Source organism: Scyliorhinus torazame, chromosome 4 (assembly GCF_047496885.1).
Source record: "Scyliorhinus torazame isolate Kashiwa2021f chromosome 4, sScyTor2.1, whole genome shotgun sequence".
Classification (NCBI taxonomy): Eukaryota; Metazoa; Chordata; class Chondrichthyes; order Carcharhiniformes; family Scyliorhinidae; genus Scyliorhinus; species Scyliorhinus torazame.
This window is the reverse complement of record NC_092710.1, coordinates 105,999,541-106,020,766: the sequence shown is the minus strand read 5'-3', so window position 1 is coordinate 106,020,766 and position 21,226 is coordinate 105,999,541. Positions and strand designations below refer to the sequence as shown.

The following is a 21,226-nucleotide window of genomic DNA, read 5'->3' as shown; positions in this document are numbered from 1 at the left end:
CACGATGGACCCATTGCTTTCTTGTGCGCTGCAACAATATTTGATATTGTGACTGTTGGCTTTGCCCCTGCAGCCAGCTTTCCGGGGGAGTTTTGCAATAGCAGCTTCAACACGCGTGGCAGGAAGCAAGCAACATTGGCTTGGACAAGGTGACCACTATCCCCAAACCATGCACTTCCAGCAACTACCTGGTAAATTTTACATCACCCAAACGTGACTACCTCTACTGCGAGAAGATCTATCACTTTATCAGGATCTCGATGGGTAGCTCTCTTGCCTCGGAGTCAGAAGGTCATGGATTCAACCTCCACTTGAGAGGCTGACGCTCCAGTGCATTACCAAGGTCTGACGTGTCACCTTTCAGATGAAACATTCAACCAAGGTCCCAATGTTTCCGAGTAGAATAGGTACACAGTCACATAGTTATCTTCAATACAGTATGCCGTGCAATAAACAGGCCGCACACATCAGAGGGAACGTTGCGTTCTTGCCATCTCAGGTGGATGCAAAAGGATCCTCGGACAATTTCTTTCTCACAGTGACCAAAAACCTAATGCAAATCAACCCTGTTACAGCAGAGCTTCAGCACCAGGTATATCGCGGGGGGTACATCACAGCCTCTACTCAATACTGCTCGTCTCGGTGCACTGGAAATCTCTGCAGCTTCTGGGACTGGGGCCTCGGCCATCCTGTCTCCCAGGGGGGTATAAATGGAGGGACAAGACTGATCCTCTCACAACCCAGAACAGATTTACCAGAATAGTACCAGAGATGAGGGGCTGGAGAAGTTGAGGTTGCCCTCTGTAGAGCAGAGATTTTGGTGGGCAGGTTCAAAAGTTATTCAGAGTTTAGAGAAGGAGAAACTGTTTCAGCGACAGAAGGGTCTTAACTGAAAGTCCAAATTTCGGGTAATTGGCAGAAGAACTAGAGGTGTCATGGGAATGATTTCTTCAAAAAAACATAGTACATTATGATGAGCTGCAATGCACAAGCAGAAAGGCTAGTGGAAGCAGATTAAACAGCAACTTTCAAAAGGGAATTGGACAAATATTTGATGAACAGGAGACATTTGCACGTCTTGTCGAACAAAAATGAGAAACCTGTGAGTTGGCGAATTGGAGAATTTGATTGTCGGGCAAAGAGGATAGGTATTGTGTCAGGTGCAGCTCCGTCAGCAACACTCTCACCTCCCATTCCAGCGACTTGATCCAGGCCGACACAGCACCTTAGGGAGTGCTGCAATGTTGGAGGGGTCATTGTTTTCGATGAGAAATTGAACGGAGGCTCTGGCTGCAGTCTCAGGTGGCAGTAGAAAGATCCTGTGGCACCATTTTAAAAGTCAGTGCTCTGTCCATTATTTACCCCTCAGTCAACAACACAGATCATCTGGTCACTATTGCATTGCCGTTTGTGGGATCTTGGAAAATCTGGCTGGCATGTTTCTTACAACAAGTTCAAAAGCACTTCATTGGCTCAAAGGTGCTTTAGGACACTGCGGTCCTGAAAGGTGCTAAATGTAGATCTTCCTTTCCATTGCTTGAAGTAAACCTAGCAAACAACCAGGCCTCTAACTGAAGAGGTGGAGATTGTACCAGGGCAACAGTAGAGATGAGCAACATTGAGAATTGAAAGGTATCAGGGCAGAGATAGAGACAAGTGAGTTATTGAACAGACCAACATCAGCCATTGTATTGTGGTGCACAGGATATTGAGGGAGAAGAAACCGTGGGTTTGCTATTTCCTGGGGTGCAGTCTTCATTATAGGAGCTTTCAATAAGCAAAAGCAACTGGCTTGTTTCATGTCGGACCCTTACAATCAACAGCTAGAGCAGACTTTCATCCCTCAACTTGAAGTTCCACAGGAAAGGCTTTTGTCTCACCTACTGCATCATCTGATCTCAGATAGTTCCCTTTTCAACCCTGAAACCTTTTCACATGAACACAGTACCCAAGACAGTGGGAAATTGCAACTTGGAGGTATTTTTCTGAGTTAATGAGACACAAATTACCTATGCGATTGCTTGTCGTGTGCACTTGCTCCTGTTCTTCTGTGGTGTGCTGTTTGAGTCGCTGAAGGTACTTCTCAGCCAGATACTTGAAAACTGTGGGGATAAAATAACTTGAACTTAGATCTTCCCATCTAAAGTTGTTACTGAACATACCGGACCGGATGTAATGGTGAAAGCCCTTCAACTAGAGATATTGAAACAATGGTTTGTTTCAATACAAATTGAGAAAATGTAATTAAATTCAGGAATAAATGAACACACGGTATTTCAATACATCCCAAAAAAAAAAATCAAAAAAGGATTCCTTGCCCAATTTGAAAAATAGCCATTCTCACAATGAATTGTAACAAAACTGTGGGATAGAAACTTCCAAACCAATGGGGTTACCACATTACTCTGAGTACCACTGCAACACCTCCAGCTCCCCTATCCTGGTGCTCTTACTGTATGTGACACACAGCTGATCAAATGGATTGGGATTTTGGGCATGGGTGAGAAAATCAGGAACTGGATAAAAATCTTCAGTCGCCGCCATCATCCAAACCCTAGTCAACTCAGAAGCAGCTATGACCACCCTTCTCTCATCTTCCAGGTGATGCATAGTCTCTATTGATCTAGTTATTGGCACCCATACCACGGTCATCCAGAATAACAAAATCTCCATGCATGAAAGCTTCAATAAAGCCCATAAACAACCAGTAAAAGAGCTGCAAAACTCTATCCACACAAAAACAAAATTGGAAAAGTCAATTTTAAATATCGTTAGTAACCAAAGGAGAAGTTTGCAGGTTAATGGACAAGGAACGGAGAGTGGGGTGGGGGTGGTGCAGGCAGAAAGGGCTGATTGGCCTCCTTCTGTACTGTATGATGTTATGCCGCTGCAAACACGATAAAAACAAAACGCAAAACCACAAACTTCCGTAAAGAAATTTTGGTCAAGGTGGAAACATTTCTAGGAACGTAGACCATTCTGAAATGACCATAGGCCCAGATCTTTCAGTCTGCAGATCACTGGAGACCAGACGTATGACCAAAGATACAAGCTGGGACCCTGCGGAAGACCAGACATGCCTGATCTCTGTGGAAATTTCCCAGGAGATTTGACTTCCAAAGGGCAATAACCCTTGTTCCCCAGGAACCTTCCGACGGTCTGTGACTTTAAGCTATAGTTGGAGACTTCGGATAGTTCCGATGTACTTACCTGAATAGTTGCCCAGGAAACGTTAAGCAAAATAATCCTAGTCTAACTCCTGGCTAACTACAGAACTGATCCCCCAATCACCCCACTGACTCCCCTGATCGGACTTGACCATCCCTCCGGACCATGCTAAACCCCCCCGACCACCCAACCCGACCCACACCTCGACCAGATCACCGTTGCACACCACTCTAATCTCCAATTACCCGACTTTTCCATTCACAGCACCGAGGGGAGTCGCAACATTGGAGAATCCACTGTAGCAACGAATAATAACTTGCATTTATAAGGCACCTTTAACCTGTCAAAACATTCCAATATCCTTCACAGCAGTGTCAGCAGACAACTATTTGATGCCAAGTCACTGAAGGAGATAGCATAAGATCATACCACATGGGAGCAGAATTAGGCCATTCGGCCCATCGAGTCTGCTCCGCCATTCAATCATGGCTGATATGTTTCTCATCCCATTCTGCTGCCTTCTCCCCATTACCAGATTCCATTATTAATCAGCACAGTTTGGCAAGTGGATTCGGTTTTTAAAAACTTTCTTAAAAGGAGGAAAGCGGTCGAGGGGAAGAGGATTTAGAGAGAACTAACAATTGCAATGCTTAAAGGTCTAAACAGAAGACACAGTCGCCAATGGAGACATCAAGAGAAATCAGGTTGCACAAGGGAGGCCAGAAATGGAGGAAGAGAGATTTCAGATGGCTTCAGGACTGAAGAAGGTTACAGGGAATGGGAAAGCAAGGCCATAGAAGGATGTGAACACAAGGATCACAATGGAGACTAGGTTATTCAGTTATTTTCATGATAAAGATCAATCAATGTAAGCAAATTGTTGTAAACACCAATATGAACAAGGCTAAATGTTCAATTGCAAAATAAATATTACTGTTAAAGTAACTGAGAAACGCAAAGTTAAACGGGCAAGATCCACTAGGTGCACTCACCTTCGTTGACATTTAAATCCTCCTTCACAGAAGCCCGGTAAAACCTAAGTTTTAGCTTTTTAGCGAGAGCCTCTGCCTCTTCACTGCATTTCAAAACCAAAGAGAACACAAAGATTAGCATCTTCCTTTTTGAAGATACACTTTAGTTTACAGGGTACAAGTTACCACAGTTCCTACAACAGTGTACATCGATTTACACCATTTCTGTATATTTATTAGTCCACAAAGGCAAGCCGCCATCTGTCTCTGCATCATTTGCTGCTTTTGTATTGCTAAGGTTGATGTTAACAAGCATGTAATGGGGAATGGAAATTGGAATTCTCTTTGAAGCTGTTGAGGCTGGGGATTAATTGAAAGTTGTGAAAAGAGAGAGCGATGGATTTTTGTTCGTCAGCGGGTATCAAGAGTTACAGATGTAGAGAACACATGGGACAGGCATGTACTAAACTGAATGGCGGAACAGTTTCAAGAGGCCTACTAATGCTCCTATGGTGGCGACCCATTGTTCTTTGCTATCTCCCATTGCACCTTTGGGTTACCCTGCAAAATACATAGCCTATCCACATTACTGTTATGCAACTATACTTACCTTTTTGAGAATGGAGGTCAGGAACTTCATTGCCCAATGGACCTCCGAGCATTTGCACATGTGCATACCGGGAACGGGCTGCAAATATGCAGTTCTGCAATTTTAGCATTCTTTGGGCCCACTGCCTGTGCAAGAAGATAAAGTGCAAAAACTTAGGTCAAATGACCAGGTGTCGAGTGTCTTGGAAGACTAACGTCCCAAGCAGGGGGGAAGGGAGCGGTCCCAAAAGAAGAATCCGAAAGAGGGGACAGGGACAGGAAAAGTACCCGTTCAGTTAAAAAGAGGAGAGAAAAAATCTGGAATGAGTGGATTATGAAAAAGAACGTTTGGACAAAGTGGTGGGGCGAATGGGGGGGGCGAAGAGGGGTTTTATGTTCTAATCCTGCGGTATGGTAACTTTTCTTTCTCCCACAGGTGGTGATGGGGGGAGGTGGGGAGGGAGAGGAGATGGGGCGTTGGCCATGGGAGGCGGGGCCGAGGGAGAGGCGCGGGCTTGGTTCCCGCGCTATGATAATTATGGCGGGAATAGAGAAGCAGGAAGGAGGGGGCGTCGCACAGTGCGAGCCGTGGTCACGGGGGGAAGCCGAGGTCAGCCAGAGTTTGCTGACTTCTGGGAGCAACATGGGGGGAGTAATTACGCTAGCGGGGGGTCTAGCGGGGGGGGTGGGAGGGGGGAATTACTGGGTTGCTGCTGCTGGGGAAAGGGGGGAGTGGGTACGGGAGAGGATGGGCGGGGGGGCACCGCCTGGGGGAGATACAGCTGCGTGGGAACTGGGTGAGAAGCTGGAAAAAGATGATGGCTAACCGGCAAGGGGGGGGGGGGGGGGGGGGGGGGGGTGGGAAGCCCCCCAACTCGGCTGATCACGTGGAACGTGAGAGGGCTCAACGGGCCGATAAAGAGGGCACGAGTACTCGCACACCTTAAGAAACTTAAAGCAGATGTGGTTATGTTACAGGAAACGCACCTGAAACTGATAGACCAGGTTAGGCTGCGTAAAGGATGGGTGGGGCAGGTGTTCCATTCGGGGCTGGATGCGAAAAACAGGGGGGTGGCTATATTAGTGGGGAAGCGGGTAATGTTCGAGGCAAAGACTATAGTGGTGGATAACGGGGGCAGATACGTGATGGTGAGTGGCAAATTACAGGGAGAGATGGTGGTTTTGGTAAACGTGTATGCCCCGAACTGGGATGATGCCAACTTTATGAGGCGAATGCTAGGACGCATCCCGGACCTAGAGACGGGAAAGCTGATAATGGGGGGAGACTTTAACACGGTGTTGGAACCAAGGCTGGATAGGTCGAAGTCCAGGACTGGTAGGAGGCCGGCAGCAGCCAAGGTGCTTAAGGATTTTATGGAGCAGATGGGAGGTGTGGACCCCTGGAGATTCAGTAGACCTAGGAGTAAGGAGTTCTCGTTTTTCTCCTATGTCCATAAAGTCTATTCGCGCATAGACTTTTTTGTGTTGGGTAGGGCATTGATCCCGAAGGTGAGGGGAACGGAATATACGGCTATAGCCATTTCGGATCATGCCCCACACTGGGTAGACTTGGAGATAGGGGAGGAAACAGGAGGGCGCCCACCCTGGAGAATGGACATGGGACTAATGGCGGATGAGGGGGTGTGCCTAAGGGTGAGGGGATGTATTGAAAAGTACTTGGAACTCAATGACAATGGGGAGGTTCAGGTGGGAGTGGTCTGGGAGGCGTTGAAGGCGGTGGTTAGGGGGGAGCTGATATCAATAAGGGCACATAAAGGGAAGCAGGAGAGTAAGGAACGGGAGCGGTTGCTGCAAGAACTCTTGAGGGTGGACAGACAATATGCGGAAGCACCGGAGGAGGGACTGTACAGGGAAAGGCAAAGGCTGCATGTGGAATTTGACTTGCTGACTACAGGCACTGCAGAGGCACAATGGAGGAAGGCGCAGGGTGTACAGTATGAATATGGAGAGAAGGCGAGCAGATTGCTGGCACACCAATTGAGGAAAAGGGGAGCAGCGAGGGAAATAGGGGGAGTGAGGGATGAGGAAGGAGAGATGGAGCGGGGGGCGGAGAGAGTGAATGAAGTGTTCAAGACATTTTATAAAAAATTGTATGAAGCTCAACCCCCGGATGGGAGGGAGAGAATGATGGATTTTTTGGATCGGCTGGAAATTCCCAAGGTGGAAGAGCAGGAAAGGGTGGGACTGGGAGCACAGATCACGGTAGAAGAAGTGGTGAAAGGAATTAGGAACATGCAGACGGGAAAGGCCCCGGGACCGGACGGATTCCCAGTTGAATTTTACAGAAAGTATTTGGACTTGCTCGCCCCGGTACTGACGAGGACCTTTAACGAGGCAAAGGAAAGGGGACAACTGCCCCCGACTATGTCTGAAGCAACGATATCGCTTCTCTTAAAGAAGGAAAAGGATCCGCTACAATGCGGGTCCTACAGACCAATTTCCCTCCTAAATGTGGATGCCAAGGTCCTGGCCAAGGTAATGGCAATGAGAATAGAGGAATGTGTCCCGGGGGTGGTTCACGAGGACCAAACTGGGTTTGTGAAGGGGAGACAGCTGAACACGAATATACGGAGGCTGTTAGGGGTAATGATGATGGCCCCACCAGAGGGTGAAACGGAGATAGTAGTGGCGATGGATGCCGAGAAAGCATTTGATAGAGTGGAATGGGATTATCTGTGGGAGGTGTTGAGGAGATTTGGTTTTGGAGAGGGGTATGTTAGATGGGTGCAGCTGTTGTATAGGGCCCCAGTGGCGAGTGTGGTCACGAATGGACGGGGATCGGCATATTTTCGGCTCCATAGAGGGACAAGGCAGGGATGTCCTCTGTCCCCATTACTGTTTGCACTGGCGATTGAGCCCCTGGCGATAGCGCTGAGAGGTTCCAAGAGATGGAGGGGAATACTTAGGGGAGGAGAAGAACACCGGGTATCTTTATATGCGGATGATCTGCTACTATATGTGGCGGATCCGGCGGAGGGGATGCCAGAAATAATGCGGATACTTGGGGAGTTTGGGGATTTTTCAGGGTATAAATTGAACATGGGGAAGAGTGAGCTGTTTGTGGTGCATCCAGGGGAGCAGAGTAGAGAAATAGAAGACCTACCGTTGAGGAAGGTAACAAGAGACTTTCGTTACCTGGGGATCCAGATAGCTAAGAATTGGGGCATATTGCACAGGCTAAATTTAACGCGGTTGGTGGAACAGATGGAGGAAGATTTCAAGAGATGGGATATGGTAGCACTGTCAATGGCAGGGAGGGTGCAGCCGGTTAAGATGGTGGTCCTCCCGAGATTCCTCTTTGTGTTTCAGTGCCTCCCGGTGGTGATCACGAAGGCTTTTTTTAAAAGGATAGAAAAGAGCATCATGGGTTTTGTTTGGGCCGGGAAGACTCCGAGAGTGAGGAAGGGATTCTTACAGCGTAGTAGGGATAGGGGGGGGCTGGCATTACCGAGCCTAAGTGAGCATTATTGGGCCGCTAATATTTCAATGGTGAGTAAGTGGATGGGAGAGGAGGAGGGAGCGGCGTGGAAGAGATTAGAGAGGGCGTCCTGTAGGGGGACCAGCCTGCAGGCTATGGTGACAGCCCCATTGCCGTTCTCACCGAGGAACTACACCACGAGCCCGGTGGTGGTAGCTACACTGAAGATTTGGGGACAGTGGAGACGACATAGGGGAAAGACCGGAGCATTGGGGGGGTCCCCGATAAGAAACAACCATAGGTTTGCCCCGGGGGGAATGGATGGGGGATATGGAATGTGGCAAAGAGCAGGAATAACGCAACTGAAAGATCTATTTGTGGACGGGAAGTTCGCAAGTCTGGGAGCGCTGACCGAGAAATATGGGTTGCCCCAAGGGAATGCATTCAGGTACATGCAATTGAGGGCTTTTGCGAGGCAACAGGTGAGGGAATTCCCGCAGCTCCCGACACAAGAGGTGCAGGACAGAGTCATCTCAAAGAAATGGGTGGGGGATGGTAAGGTGTCGGATATATATAGGGAAATGAGGGACGAAGGGGAGACTATGGTGGACGAACTAAAAGGGAAATGGGAAGAAGAGCTAGGGGAGGAGATCGAGGAGGGGCTGTGGGCAGATGCCCTAAACAGGGTAAACTCGTCGTCCTCGTGCGCCAGGCTAAGCCTGATTCAGTTTAAGGTATTACACAGGGCACATATGACTGGAACACGGCTCAGTAAATTTTTTGGGGTGGAGGATAGGTGTGCGAGGTGCTCGAGAAGCCCAGCGAATCATACCCATATGTTTTGGTCATGCCCGGCACTACAGGGGTTTTGGGTGGGGGTGACAAAGGCGCTTTCAAAAGTAGTAGGAGTCCGGGTCGAACCAAGCTGGGGGTTGGCTATATTTGGGGTTGCACAAGAGCCGGGAGTGCAGGAGGCGAGAGAGGCCGATGTTTTGGCCTTTGCGTCCCTAGTAGCCCGGCGCAGGATATTGCTAATGTGGAAAGAAGCCAAGCCCCCGGGGGTGGAGACCTGGATAAATGATATGGCGGGGTTCATAAAGCTAGAGCGGATTAAGTTCGTCCTAAGGGGGTCGGCTCAAGGGTTCACCAGGCGGTGGCAACCGTTCGTCGAATATCTTGCGGAAAGATAGATGGGGGAAAAAAGAAGGCAGCAGCAGCAGCCCAGGACTTTGGGGGGGGGGGGGGGAGATTGGGGGGGGGGGGGGGGTATAGCCTGTGACAAGGCAGTTGCCAATTAGGGTTAGTTTTCATTTTTGTTATTTAATATTTATTTATTTGTTGTTTTTTGTTTATATAAAAAAGGTCATTATTATCTGTATTGTTATAATGTTGTGTAAAGGATGCACAATGTACTGTGTTGGTTGACCAAAAATTTTCAATAAAATATTTATTAAAAAAAAAGAGGAGAGAAACAGGCTCCAACGTAATGTGCAGATGCCGGCGTTGCACTGGGCTGGGCACAGTAAAGTGTTACACCACCAGGTTAAAGTCCAATAGGCTTGTTTTGAATCACTAGCTTTCGGAGCGCAACTCCTTCATCAGGTGAGTGACTCCGAAAGCTATTGATTCGAAACAAACTTGTTGGACTTTAACCTGGTGTTGTAACACTTCTTACCAGGCTCCAAACAGGAAAGGTGCTGTGGAGAGCAGACTTTTAAGTGAAGATGGCTCTGGAGAAGCCCTGAAGATCCTAAGTGTCATGTTCTGTAGACTGGCCGGTATGAATGATGCACTACAGAACATCTAGTTCTTGACTCGTTAAAATAATTTATTATAAAACAAGTGCGTGGTAAAGATAACTGGAATAAATACAATACAAACTAATAACACTAACTAATTAATCTAGAGCTACTGCAAAATACGTCTATCCACCAACATGACTTACTCCCAACTCCCCTAGGCAGAGCCACATGGTAGGTTTACACTGCCACCTGCTGGTCAGAGGTCGTGTACATGATTATGTACAAGATTGCTTATGCATGTCATCAAACTAAGGTTGGTGATTCTGCGCCACTGGGGGTAAGGTACCCCCTTGTGTCCAACTTGGCACAACCAAAGATCTAAAGTCATGCTTATAAATTGGTGCTTGAGTGCATACTCAGGAATCCAGGGGAATGGGATTACAGGAGATGAGACTGAAACCCTGTTAGGTGCGCCACTGATGTCATCCAAGTTGGGGCAAAGTTTTGAAAGAAATTTCAAGGTTATATCTTTGAAGGTGAAGACTGGAATCCTTTGTGGGAAAGAAAGAAACTATCAGGTTGATTCCGTCTCATTGACCTCTGTGAGGGTTATTGAGAAACTTGTGGACTCTATTTGTTCGCATCTGGCATTTCTTGTACACAGTGCTGAGTTTGACTACATTTTGTTGTTAATTCACATGGATCCCATATTAACCCTGAACGTTAACAATATAAGATAAGATATTGTAAAATGTTTTATATTTCTGACCTTGTATAATAACGTTTATTTCTGTTTGGGACATTGTGTCTTTATTCACTGAGAAATTGTCTTGAATCTCAACCTTTTATCTACTTTAAACAAAACATTATTGGTCCCTAACCAGATACCATCAATAACTTGGGGGTCTGGACAAGAAACAGAACATTAATCAAAATATATATATTTTTTTTATTTTTTTTATAAAATCTGCAAATCTTTGCCTCTACCATCTTAAATTATTTAATTCTAGCTCCAGCTGGTCTATGTTGAATTTGTTTTGATTCTTATCAATAGGATCCTATGGTCTTTCACATAATGTACTGAACTAACAATGGCATTCAGAGATTTAGACTGATTGTCAATTCAACTGACATAAGTCTTCCTTTGTGAGTATTTAGGAAAACGAGCAAAAGGGAGAATGGAATTGGGTCAAACTGTGAAACTCCTTTCACAAAACCCAAATAAAACCTTTTCATTTGGCTTATATGCCAAATGACTTTAAAAACAACAATTTCAACTGCTTGCTGGATCCAAAATACACCCCATGACAAAAGTAACTTCCTCCAAATCAGGATCAAGACTCCCACCGTCTATTATATAAGCTTTCCAGTTTTACAACTGCAAGCAATTTTGTCTCACCAATTTCAACCTCCTTACCTGCATCAGTAAAATTGCACAGATGGACTGTTTAAACCTGCATTTAGACATTTAACTGCAGCGGTGCTAAACTAAACCATCATAATTTAGGAGGCTCTGCTAATAGGTCAACAATATTCTATCTGTGAGAAGGAATCCTCTTGGAAGTTTGCACAAAAGAATCCATGTGTCATTATCTGTATCTCTACAGTATTGGATTTTTCCATTCTCCTTTCAAGGGTCTCTCTTCCCCCACACCACTGGATTCAAATTTCAGTTACTGCAGAAATGCCCTCATAGTACTTTGTACCCGAGATCTCGGTGCTCCTTCAATTCTGGCCCCTTGCATGCTGACAGTTTTCTTCACTCTACCCTTGGTAGCTGCGCTTTCAGCTGCCTTGACTCCAAAGCTCTGCGATTCTCTCCAGAAACCTCTCCGCCTCACATCATTCAAGATGCACTCTGGAACCTCTCTCGCTGATCAAGCTTTTGGTCACGTGTCCTCTTTGTTACGAGGCTCAGTGCAAAATTTTACTCCGTAATGTCCTGTGAAGTGCCTTGGAACATTTTGTGATGTTAAAACGGTTTTGTAAATGCATATTGTTGTTGCATCTCTTTTGGTCGGGTGAAACATAACCAATAATTTATAAATCAATTAAGCCATATTGAATACAACCCTTATCCACATACTTTTTAAGTACAGTTTCATCCAGGAGGTCTATTTTGTTCTGCACTAGGACCGTAGGGATATCTCCGACTTCAGCCTCAACTTTCTCTTTCCAGCTTGGGATAGCCTCAAACGACTCTCTGTCGGTAGTGGAGAACACCAGCACGCATGCCTGAGCACCTGTGATCAAGCCGCAAAGCCATCAAATTAGAAGTGCAACTGCTCTTAACTTTGATTAATATTTTAACATACACTCACAACAATTTGAATGCTCAGCGATAGAACTTTGCTTTACTTTATTACTTTAAGGAATAGCTGGCACTAGGGTACTGCATTACCAAAACACCCGCCGATTTGGGACAGAATGAGAATAGCCAGCACGTGGCACAATGGTTAGCACTGCTGTGTCACAGCGCCAGGGGACTGGGTTCAATTCTGACCTTGGGTGACTATTGGTGTGGAGTTTGCACATTTTCCTGCATGGGTTTCCTCCGGGTGCTCCAGTTTCCTCCCACAGTCCAAAGATGTGCAGGTTAGGTGGATTGGACATGTTAAAATGCCTAGTGTCCAAAAGGTTAGGTAGGGTTATGGGGTTAGGGTGGGGACATGGGAAGAGGTACGGTGCTCTTTTGGTTGGTCGGATCAGACTCAATGGGCTGAATGACCTCCTCCTGCACTGTAGGGATTCTGTAGTGAAAGCACACAAAGTGCTCCCGGTATATCCAGGAATCCTCCACATAGTGATGCAGGAATCCTCCACACAGTGATAACAGGAAATGTCCACTGCCTAACTAGAAGCAGCACCGGCTTTGCTCTGGAAAACTCTGCTCAACCGTAGTGCAACACTCTAGAGCACAAGTTACCAACCTAGGCTCAGTAATTGGGGTTACACAGCATTTCATCAGGGCAGAGAAGAAGCAAGACTGGTACAAGTAAGCAAAGTGATACTCCTTTCAATGTAGATAGTAAGAGATAGTAAGATTAAAACAGAGAGACATAGTAAGATTAAAACATCCATTTGCTGAAATAAGTAGCTTTTAGAGATTGTGCTTTATTTAAAACTGCTACTTTTTCAGCTTTTGGTACACTTTCAACTTGTTATTGAATCGACCCAGTAATTAGTGTGCAACATGCTATTTCTACAAAAGTCCAAATTATAAAATGTCCTTTTTATGTGAAAGAGAAGTATCATAACCTGGAGTTAAGCAGGTCATGGGGCACTAATGAAACATTAAGCAGATCATGGGACACTTATGAGACTGGGAGATGGGGAATACACACTCCCCCCACTGAGGGGCCGGGCACCTCCTTCTACATCCGGTATAAAACCGGAGGGCCAGGAACCGTGAGCTGTCTCCTGCAGTAGAGTACCTGCTCTGAACTCTTGTTCTGTTGCAATAAACCAATTCAGCTCAGTGTGGACTCCTTTCCGGACCTTATAAAGATTCAGCCGAAAGACGTTTCCTTTCATTAAATAATTATTTTAGACCAGGATTCTGTAACAGGTTTGAATGCCCGACCCAGAAAATAAACTAGAGGAGAGTTCCAGACGGAATCCTCTGACAGATGTGACCTAACACTAACTAGACTTACCTCTATAGTAGGCTTTCGTTATTGCATCAAACTCCTCTTGGCCCGCTGTATCCCATAACATTAATCTGACATCCTCATCATTAACTCTGAAAAACAAATGTGACACTAGAGATCAAATCATGCATCTTGGAAACCCCTAAAATGGTTTGTGATTGCTGTCAGAGCGAAATATTTAATGGGGCGTTTATTTAGTCTAACCATGCTCAATTACAGGCTGCTCACCACATTCAATCAGCTCTGGTCTCATGACCACAGCTGCTGAGCATCAACAAGAACAATCATCACATTTCATACTCAGACTGGTATTTTATGACTGCCTTCTATCGTTTGCTACAATATTACACATCAATTTGCTCGCTTGTTACAGTGGTTACTTTCAAAAGATATTAGATGGAGAGCTCTTCTGCTTAATCATGCTTAAAGTCATTACCAATAAGTGGAACATTTCTATTTAATTAGTAGCTGATGTTTTATTGGAGGGTTGTTTAGGAAATACAATTTGTTCCCTTCAACCATTTTATTGCATCTCTAAAGATTGCGCTGCACAATTGTTCCTTTGCTCAGAAAGTAGGAAAGTTTGCCAAACATTGTCAAATGTACAAGTGCAACCCAAGTGAACAATCCTTCAACTGTCCCTCTAGCAAATCAGGCGAGGGATCCTCTTCCCACAACGTAACCGGCTGAAACACAATATGCAACGTCACCATCCTCCAGTGCCTGGGCTAAAGGGATTTCTTCATGTCTAAGTCTCAACAGCAAATGCTGGCAGATGATTTAACAGGCAACGAAGGTGAAGCGAGAGATCTTGTCCTTGCTGAGTTAGATATTTGCCTCTGGCAGCAAGGCCCAGAGTTTTGTCAGTAAGAGGAAGCCAGGCCATCTTCCTCTTTCATTGAGCCAGAGTCATACAGCACAGAAAGAGATCCATCGTGTCTGCGGCGCTCATCAAACACCTATCTAGTCTAATCCCATTTTTCAGCACTTGGTCCGTAGCCTTGTATGCTATGGCATTTTAAATGCTCATCTAAATGTTTCTTAAATGTTGTGAGGGTTCCCATCTCTACCACCCCTCCAGGTAGTGAGTTCCAAATTCCCACCATCCTCTGGTGGTTGTTCCTCAAATCCCCTCTAAATGTCCTGCCCTTTACCTTATCTCTATGCCCCCTGGTTATTAATCCCTCAATTAATGGGAGAAATTTCTTCCTTAGCTTCTCGGCTCTAAGGAGAAATGCAATCTAACCAGCCTCTCTGCATATATGAAACGCTCTAGCCCAGGCAGCATCCTGGTGACCTCCTCTGCTTGATATAGTGGGGTGACCAGAACAGCACACAGTACTCTAGCTGTGGCCTGACGAGTGCTTTCTACAGCTCCATCATAACCTCCCTGCACTTATGTTCATGGCTGATGAAGGCAAGTGTCCGATCTGCCTTCTTAACTACCATATTATACATCCTGCGCCTTCAGGGTTTTGTGGACACGCACCAAACGTTTCCTATGGTCCTTTGTGCTTCCTAGCATCCTACCGTTTGTTGTATATTCCCTTGCTAGTCCTCCCAAAAGGCATCACCTCACACTTTTCAAGGTTAAATTCCATTTTTCACTATTCTGACCAGCCCGTCTATATCGTCCTGTAATCTAAGGCTTTCCTCCTTGCTATTTACTACACCACCAATTTTTGTGTCACCTGTGAACTTACTGATCATACCGCCTACATTCACGTCTAGGCCATTAATGTGCACTACAAACAGCAAGGGATCCAGTACGATTCCCTACGGCACACCACTGGACACAGGCTTCAGGTCTCAACTTTTGATCACCTCACTTTGCTTCCTGCCGCTGAGCCAATTTTGGATCCAATTTGTCAAATTGCTCTGAATCCCATGGGTTCTTCAATCTCCCATGTGGGACCTTGCCAGAAGCCTTACTGGGTCCATGTGGACCTCATCTACACATTTAGTCACCTGAAAAATTCAATCAATTTCAATGACATGGGGCGTCATTCTCCGACCCCCCGCCGGGTTGGAGAATCGCCGGGGACTGCCGTGAATCCCGCCCCCGCTGGTTGCCAAAGTCTCCGGTACCGGATATTCGGCGGGGGCGGGAATCGGGCCGCGCCGGTTGGCGGGCCCCCCCCCCCCGCTGGATTCTCCGGCCTGAATGGGCCGAAGTCCCGCCGATAAATTGCCCGTCCCGCCAGCGTGGATTAAACCACCTTTTGAACGGCGGGACAAGGCGACGTGGGCGGGCTCCGGGGTCCTGGGGGGGGGGGCACGGGGCTATCTGGCCCCGGGGGGTGCCCCCACGGTGGCCTGGCCCGCGATCGGGGCCCACCGATCCGCGGGCGGGCCTGTGCCGTGGGGGCACTCTTTCCCTTCCGCCTCCGCCATGGTGGAGACTCCCTCCACTGCGCATGCGTGGGAAACTGTCAGCGGCCGCTGACGCTCCCACGCATGCGCCGCCCGGTGATGTCATTTCCGCGCCAGCTGGCGGGGCAACAAAGGCAGTTTCCGCCAGCTGGCGGGGCGGAAATCCCTCCGCCGTCGGCCTAGCCCCTCAATGTTGGGGCTCAGCCCCCAAAGATGCGGAACATTCCGCACCTTTGGGGCGGCGCGATGTCCGTCTGATTGGCGCCGTTTTGGGCGCCAGTCGGCGGACATCGCGCCGTTTCGGGAGAATTTCGCCCATGATCTCTCTCTCTGACAAAGCCATGCTGATTAGTCTTGATTAATCTTTGCCTCTTGAAGTGGAGATTAATTCTGTCCCTCAGAATGGTTTCCAATAATTTCCCTACCATTGATGTGAGACTCACTGGCCTTTAATTACCTGTTTATTCCCTACTTCCCTTCTTGAGTAATGGTACCACTTTAGCAGTCCGCCAGCACCTCACCTGTGGCCAGAGAGGATTTGCAAATTTGCATCAGAGCCCCTGCAATCTCCTCTCTTGCCTCACACAGCAGCCTAGGATATAACCCATCTGGGCTTGGGGGCTTATCCTCTTTTAATTCCGTTAAAACCCCAAACACTTCCTCTCGATATTAATCTGTTCAATTACATCACAGTCCCCCTCCATCTTTCTATACCTACATCATCCTTATCCATGGTGAACACAGACGCTAAATACTCAGTTAATACCTAACCATACACACAGTTTGATACTTTGGGCGCTCACGGGCCCTACTCTTTCCCTGGTTACCCTCTTGCCCTTAACATACTTCTAAAACATTGAGATTTTTCTTTATTTTGCCCGCCAGTGTTTTTTCATGTCCCCTCTGCGCTCTCCTAATTTATTTTCTAAGTACCCCCTTCACTTTCTTTACTTCTCTAGGGCAACCAGTGTTTTCTGCCCTTGCACCTGCCAAAGGCTTCCTTTTTTACCTTATCTGGTTCTGTATTTCCCTCAACGTCCAGGGTTCTCTGGACTTTTTGGTCCCGTCCTTAACCTTTATGGGAACATGCTGGCTTTATACCCTCTCGATTTCCTTTTTGAATGACTCTCAATACTCCGATGTGGATTTTCCTACAAGTAGGAATCTCAATCCACTTTGGCCAGATCCTGTCTTATCCTATTTAAATTGCACCTCCTCAGATCCTTTATTTCTGGTCCTTTTTTCCCCCATCCATCTTTGTCCTTTTCCAACCAAGGTGTGCCAAACCAGTTAACCTTAAGACTGGGGGACCATTGAAGAAAATGTGGTTGGAGCGCAGCCGGGGGGGGGGGGGGGGGGGGGGGGTGGCGCTGCCGAACGTCTGCAACTACTACTGGGCGGCTAATATGGCCATGATTAGGAAGTGGGTAATGGGGGAGGGGTCGGCTTGGGAGCAGATGGAGGCGACGTCATGTAAAGGCACCAGTCTGGGAGCATTGGTAACGGCACCTCTGCCGTTCTCGCCGGTCCGATACTCCACAAGTCCGGTAGTGGTGGCGGCACTGAGGATCTGGGGGCAATGGAGGAGGCATAAAGAAGGTGGAGGGTGCGTCGGTCTGGACCCCGATTTGTAACAACCACAGGTTTGTACCGGGCAGGCTGGATGGCGGGTTCCAGAGCTGGCAGAGGGCAGGAATTAGAAGGATGGGGGATCTGTTTATAGACGGGAGCTTTCCCAGCTTGAAGGCGCTGGAAGATAAATTTAAACTGCCGTCAGGGAATGGTTTTAAATATTTGCAAATGTGAGACTTCCTGAGAAAGCAGGTGCCGTCCTTTCCGCTGCTGCCGCCACGGGGGATACAGGACAGAGTAGTTTCTGGTACCTGGGTCGGGGAGGGGAAGGTGTCAGATATCTACCAGGAGCTGGTGGAGGTGGAGGAAACTCCGGTGGAGGAGCTTAAGGACAAGTGGGAGGATGAGCTAGGAGGAGAGATAGAGGCGGGTCTATGAGCGGATGTCCTAAGCAGGGTTAATTCCTCCTCTTCATGTGCCAGGCTTAGCCTAATACAATTTAAGGTGGTCCACCGGGCACACATGACGGCGGCGAGGATGAGCAAGTTTTTCGGGGTAGAAGATAGATGTGTGAGGTGCACGGGAACCCCAGCAAATCATGTCCATATGTTTTGGGCATGCCCGAAGCTCATGGGGTTTTGGCAGGGGTTTGCAAAGGCAATGTCCACGGTGCTGGGAACCCGGATGGTGCCGAGTCCAGAGGTAGCGATCTTTGGAGTGTCAGAAGATCCAGGAGTTCAGGGAGTGAAAGAGTGACGTCCTGGCCTTTGCCTCCCTAGTAGCCCGGAGATGGATCCTTTTAATGTGGAGGGACTCGAAGCCCCCCCAGAGTGTGGAGACCTGGGTTAGTGACATGGCTGGGTTTCTCAGTCTTGAGAAAGTAAAGTTTGCCTCAAGAGGGTCAACATTGGGGTTCTCTCGGAGGTGGCAGCCATTCGGCGACTTTCTCGGAGAAAATTAAAATGTCAGCAGAAGCATCATTCCAAGGAGGCGGGGGAGGCGGGCAGATAGGTGTTAAATGGTTGAAGTGTGAGAGGATTGGGTCGGGTGGGGAAATGTTTATTTTACCATGTTAATGTTATTGTTTTTGTTGTTACTGTTATAAACATTTTGCAAATATCTCAAAAAATATTTTTTTTAAAAAGACTGGGGGACCAAGTCTATATGTCCCCAGTTGTTCACTACCTTAACCAGCCATATCATTGAGAGAAGTTTCAATATAACTGGCAAAAGGGCCAGAGGTGAGAGGAGAATCCTTTTCGCTCAGTGTCTTCCGGAATGCATTGCCTAAAACATTCAATAATGATTTTCAAAAAGGGAATTGGAAAAAGCTGCAAGGAGTAGACCGATCGTGATGGGTTTACTGGACTGATTCTGTGACAATGTACAATTCTATGACATCAACGAAAACATGTCGCAACAGCGGTGAACTGTATTAACTGAACAGCCAAAACAGTTTGCCACTGGCACACATCACTGAGATGGAACGGTGTAGATTAATTCTTTAGTGTACTGAATGCCTTGAAAATTGCACTTTTGTTAATTGTTAAAATTGTTTTTATCTTTGAATAATTCTATTGCTCACCCCCACCACCGATATCTGGAGTGACTCACAACAAGGTCCATACTACACGTATTACAGTACAGCAGAGGTCTTCACTCACTGAATCTGTCTTTCCAGGAAGTCCACTCCAATGGTTTTCTTGTAATCCTTGGTGAAAATCCCCTTGCAGTACCGCTGAATCATGCTTGATTTACCAACAGCACCGTTTCCAACAACTACCACCTTGATGGCTACTTCAATATCCTCTTCCAGCATGGTTCGACTGGGTGTGTGTGGATCTGCTGTAACACACTTGTTGAGAGGCAGTCTTTTGGCCACACGACGTGCAGTTAGAAGCAATTTTGTCTTTCTCTAGTTCATCAACCTGCAACAAAAACAAGAGGGGTTACTTGACCTTATGTTTTATAAACATTTGTTCATTCTCGCAGTGAGCATGTTTTCAGACTCTGTTGGAAATACAACCTTTTGACAAAAGCTATAATACTGTTCACCCCCAATGAAACCAAACCAATGACAATGCATTACGCACATCATGAAAAATTCAATAGGTCCTTCCATAACTCACACGCATCATTACCTAGCTGACAACAGAGCTGTCAAGGCGCTCTTCAGAAAGTATTGCTTTGGAAGAAGCTATTAGTTGCTCAGGAGCAGTCAGGGTTACCAATGCTTTCATTTTGTCTGCTTCTTGTGTGACGAAAATGAATTTGTTTTTCAGTATTACTGTGGAGCAGGCTTGTGGGGGCTCTATGTGACTAATTTAATTAAGTTAAAGACGGTTAGGCTGCAAGCTTTAAATCATCAAAAGGGGGAGTGTAAAAGTAGGCATTTGAAGTGGACATGACCAAGTAAAAGGTCGTAAATACATCCGAGTAAAAGTTTACATTAGGAGATAAGTGAGGATTTGGATTTTAGCTGCTTAATTTCAAAGAGAAATAAAAAGGGGATTTGCAACTGGCAAAGATCGTAAATGAATAAAGCAATGTTATTACATTTATTTCACCCAAAAGTAACGGCCATTAGGAAACCATGAACATTTTTTAAATCTGGGAAAGGTAACTTCTAAAGAAGAATCATAACAATGGTTTTCCCGTACCAGCCTCCCCGAACAGGCGCCGGAATGTGGCGACTAGGGGCTTTTTACAGTAACTTCATTTGAAGCCTACTTGTGACAATAAGCGATTTTCATTTCATTTCATTAAAGATTAAGAAGAAGAAACATTAACGGCGAGGTTAGAAGCTATGCTAGGAGTGACCATGTAAGATCCTGCAGTGTGCTGGGCTACGAGAGAGCTGTGAAAGAAGCAAAGTGAATCGTCTCCAGAAACCCCAGAGAAGTGTCTGTTTGTTCCAGAAAGTAGAGTTTTGGTTAAAGCCTTGGATTTTCACTGTTAAATGAGAGGGAGAAAGAAGCCCTGCGATGTACTTCCCCTATATCAACAGTGGGTGCCTTGTGGTAATATTACTAGAAATGTGTATAGATTAAGTACCTTAAGGGGCTATTGCCTAAAAAGGTGTGTTAGTGAGTCGAAGTCAAAATCTTTTGATGAAATTGTAAGATTAATTCTTAACTGTGTAAATGTAATATTGTATGTTTAATTTTTCTTTTACTTTGCTTATAAACATTTGATTTAATAGTTTAAATCTCCAAACGTGGGATTGAAAGTTTTGCCTCTTAATTTCAGTTGATGTACCTACTCGTAAGAAAATATAAATTGCCTTTGGGACTTTGTTAGCTTGGCAATTAGCACCTGCCAAATCATAACATTAGGACCAGGCCTAATCCAAACTCTATCTTCCAAAGCCACTTCCAAGACCTGCAACATTTAACTCTTCACAGTACAGCAGTTTCATGGCTGTTTTGTGAGCAGCTGAAGTCAATAGAATTCTATGCAATCAGGTAAATTGTATCTATTTTGCTCCCACATACTGCAGGTAGAATGTCTGCACTAATTTATGGCAAAAACAAAATTGAGCAAAAAAGATACACTGAGCAGTTCTGTGATCCAGATATCTTTTTCAATGTTAAAATTCACTGCCTAATTGTTCCAAATCTCAAATTAACCAAAACAATGCTGATCACACTGTTTGCATTTATCACATGTCCCATTGGATGAGGTTCTAAACTGAATATTTTATAAAGTGCTCAGCTGAGCCTC

The 21,226-nt window shown here is 46.2% G+C and overlaps 2 protein-coding genes across 3 annotated transcripts in view; one reads left to right on the top strand and one right to left on the bottom strand.

The window, feature by feature from the left end:
- The window catches only part of bag2 (BCL2 associated athanogene 2), a 43,379-nt gene extending 22,668 nt beyond the window's left edge, over nucleotides 1–20,711 (top strand). Inside the window, exon 4 of the mRNA XM_072498408.1 lies at nucleotides 20,272–20,711. The gene's annotated coding sequence lies outside the window, so the exon portion shown is untranslated. The remainder of the gene's footprint in view (nucleotides 1–20,271) is intronic.
- The window catches only part of rab23 (RAB23, member RAS oncogene family), a 42,001-nt gene that overhangs the window by 6,484 nt on the left and 14,291 nt on the right, over nucleotides 1–21,226 (bottom strand). For both annotated transcript variants that reach the window (XM_072498405.1, XM_072498406.1), the window contains exons 2-6: nucleotides 19,168–19,431; nucleotides 13,565–13,650; nucleotides 11,995–12,151; nucleotides 4,161–4,243; nucleotides 2,010–2,102 (exon numbers count right to left, since the gene is read on the bottom strand). In XM_072498405.1, coding sequence (XP_072354506.1) covers nucleotides 2,010–2,102; nucleotides 4,161–4,243; nucleotides 11,995–12,151; nucleotides 13,565–13,650; nucleotides 19,168–19,322 — 574 coding nt within the window. In that variant the 5' untranslated portion in view covers nucleotides 19,323–19,431. The remainder of the gene's footprint in view (nucleotides 1–2,009; nucleotides 2,103–4,160; nucleotides 4,244–11,994; nucleotides 12,152–13,564; nucleotides 13,651–19,167; nucleotides 19,432–21,226) is intronic.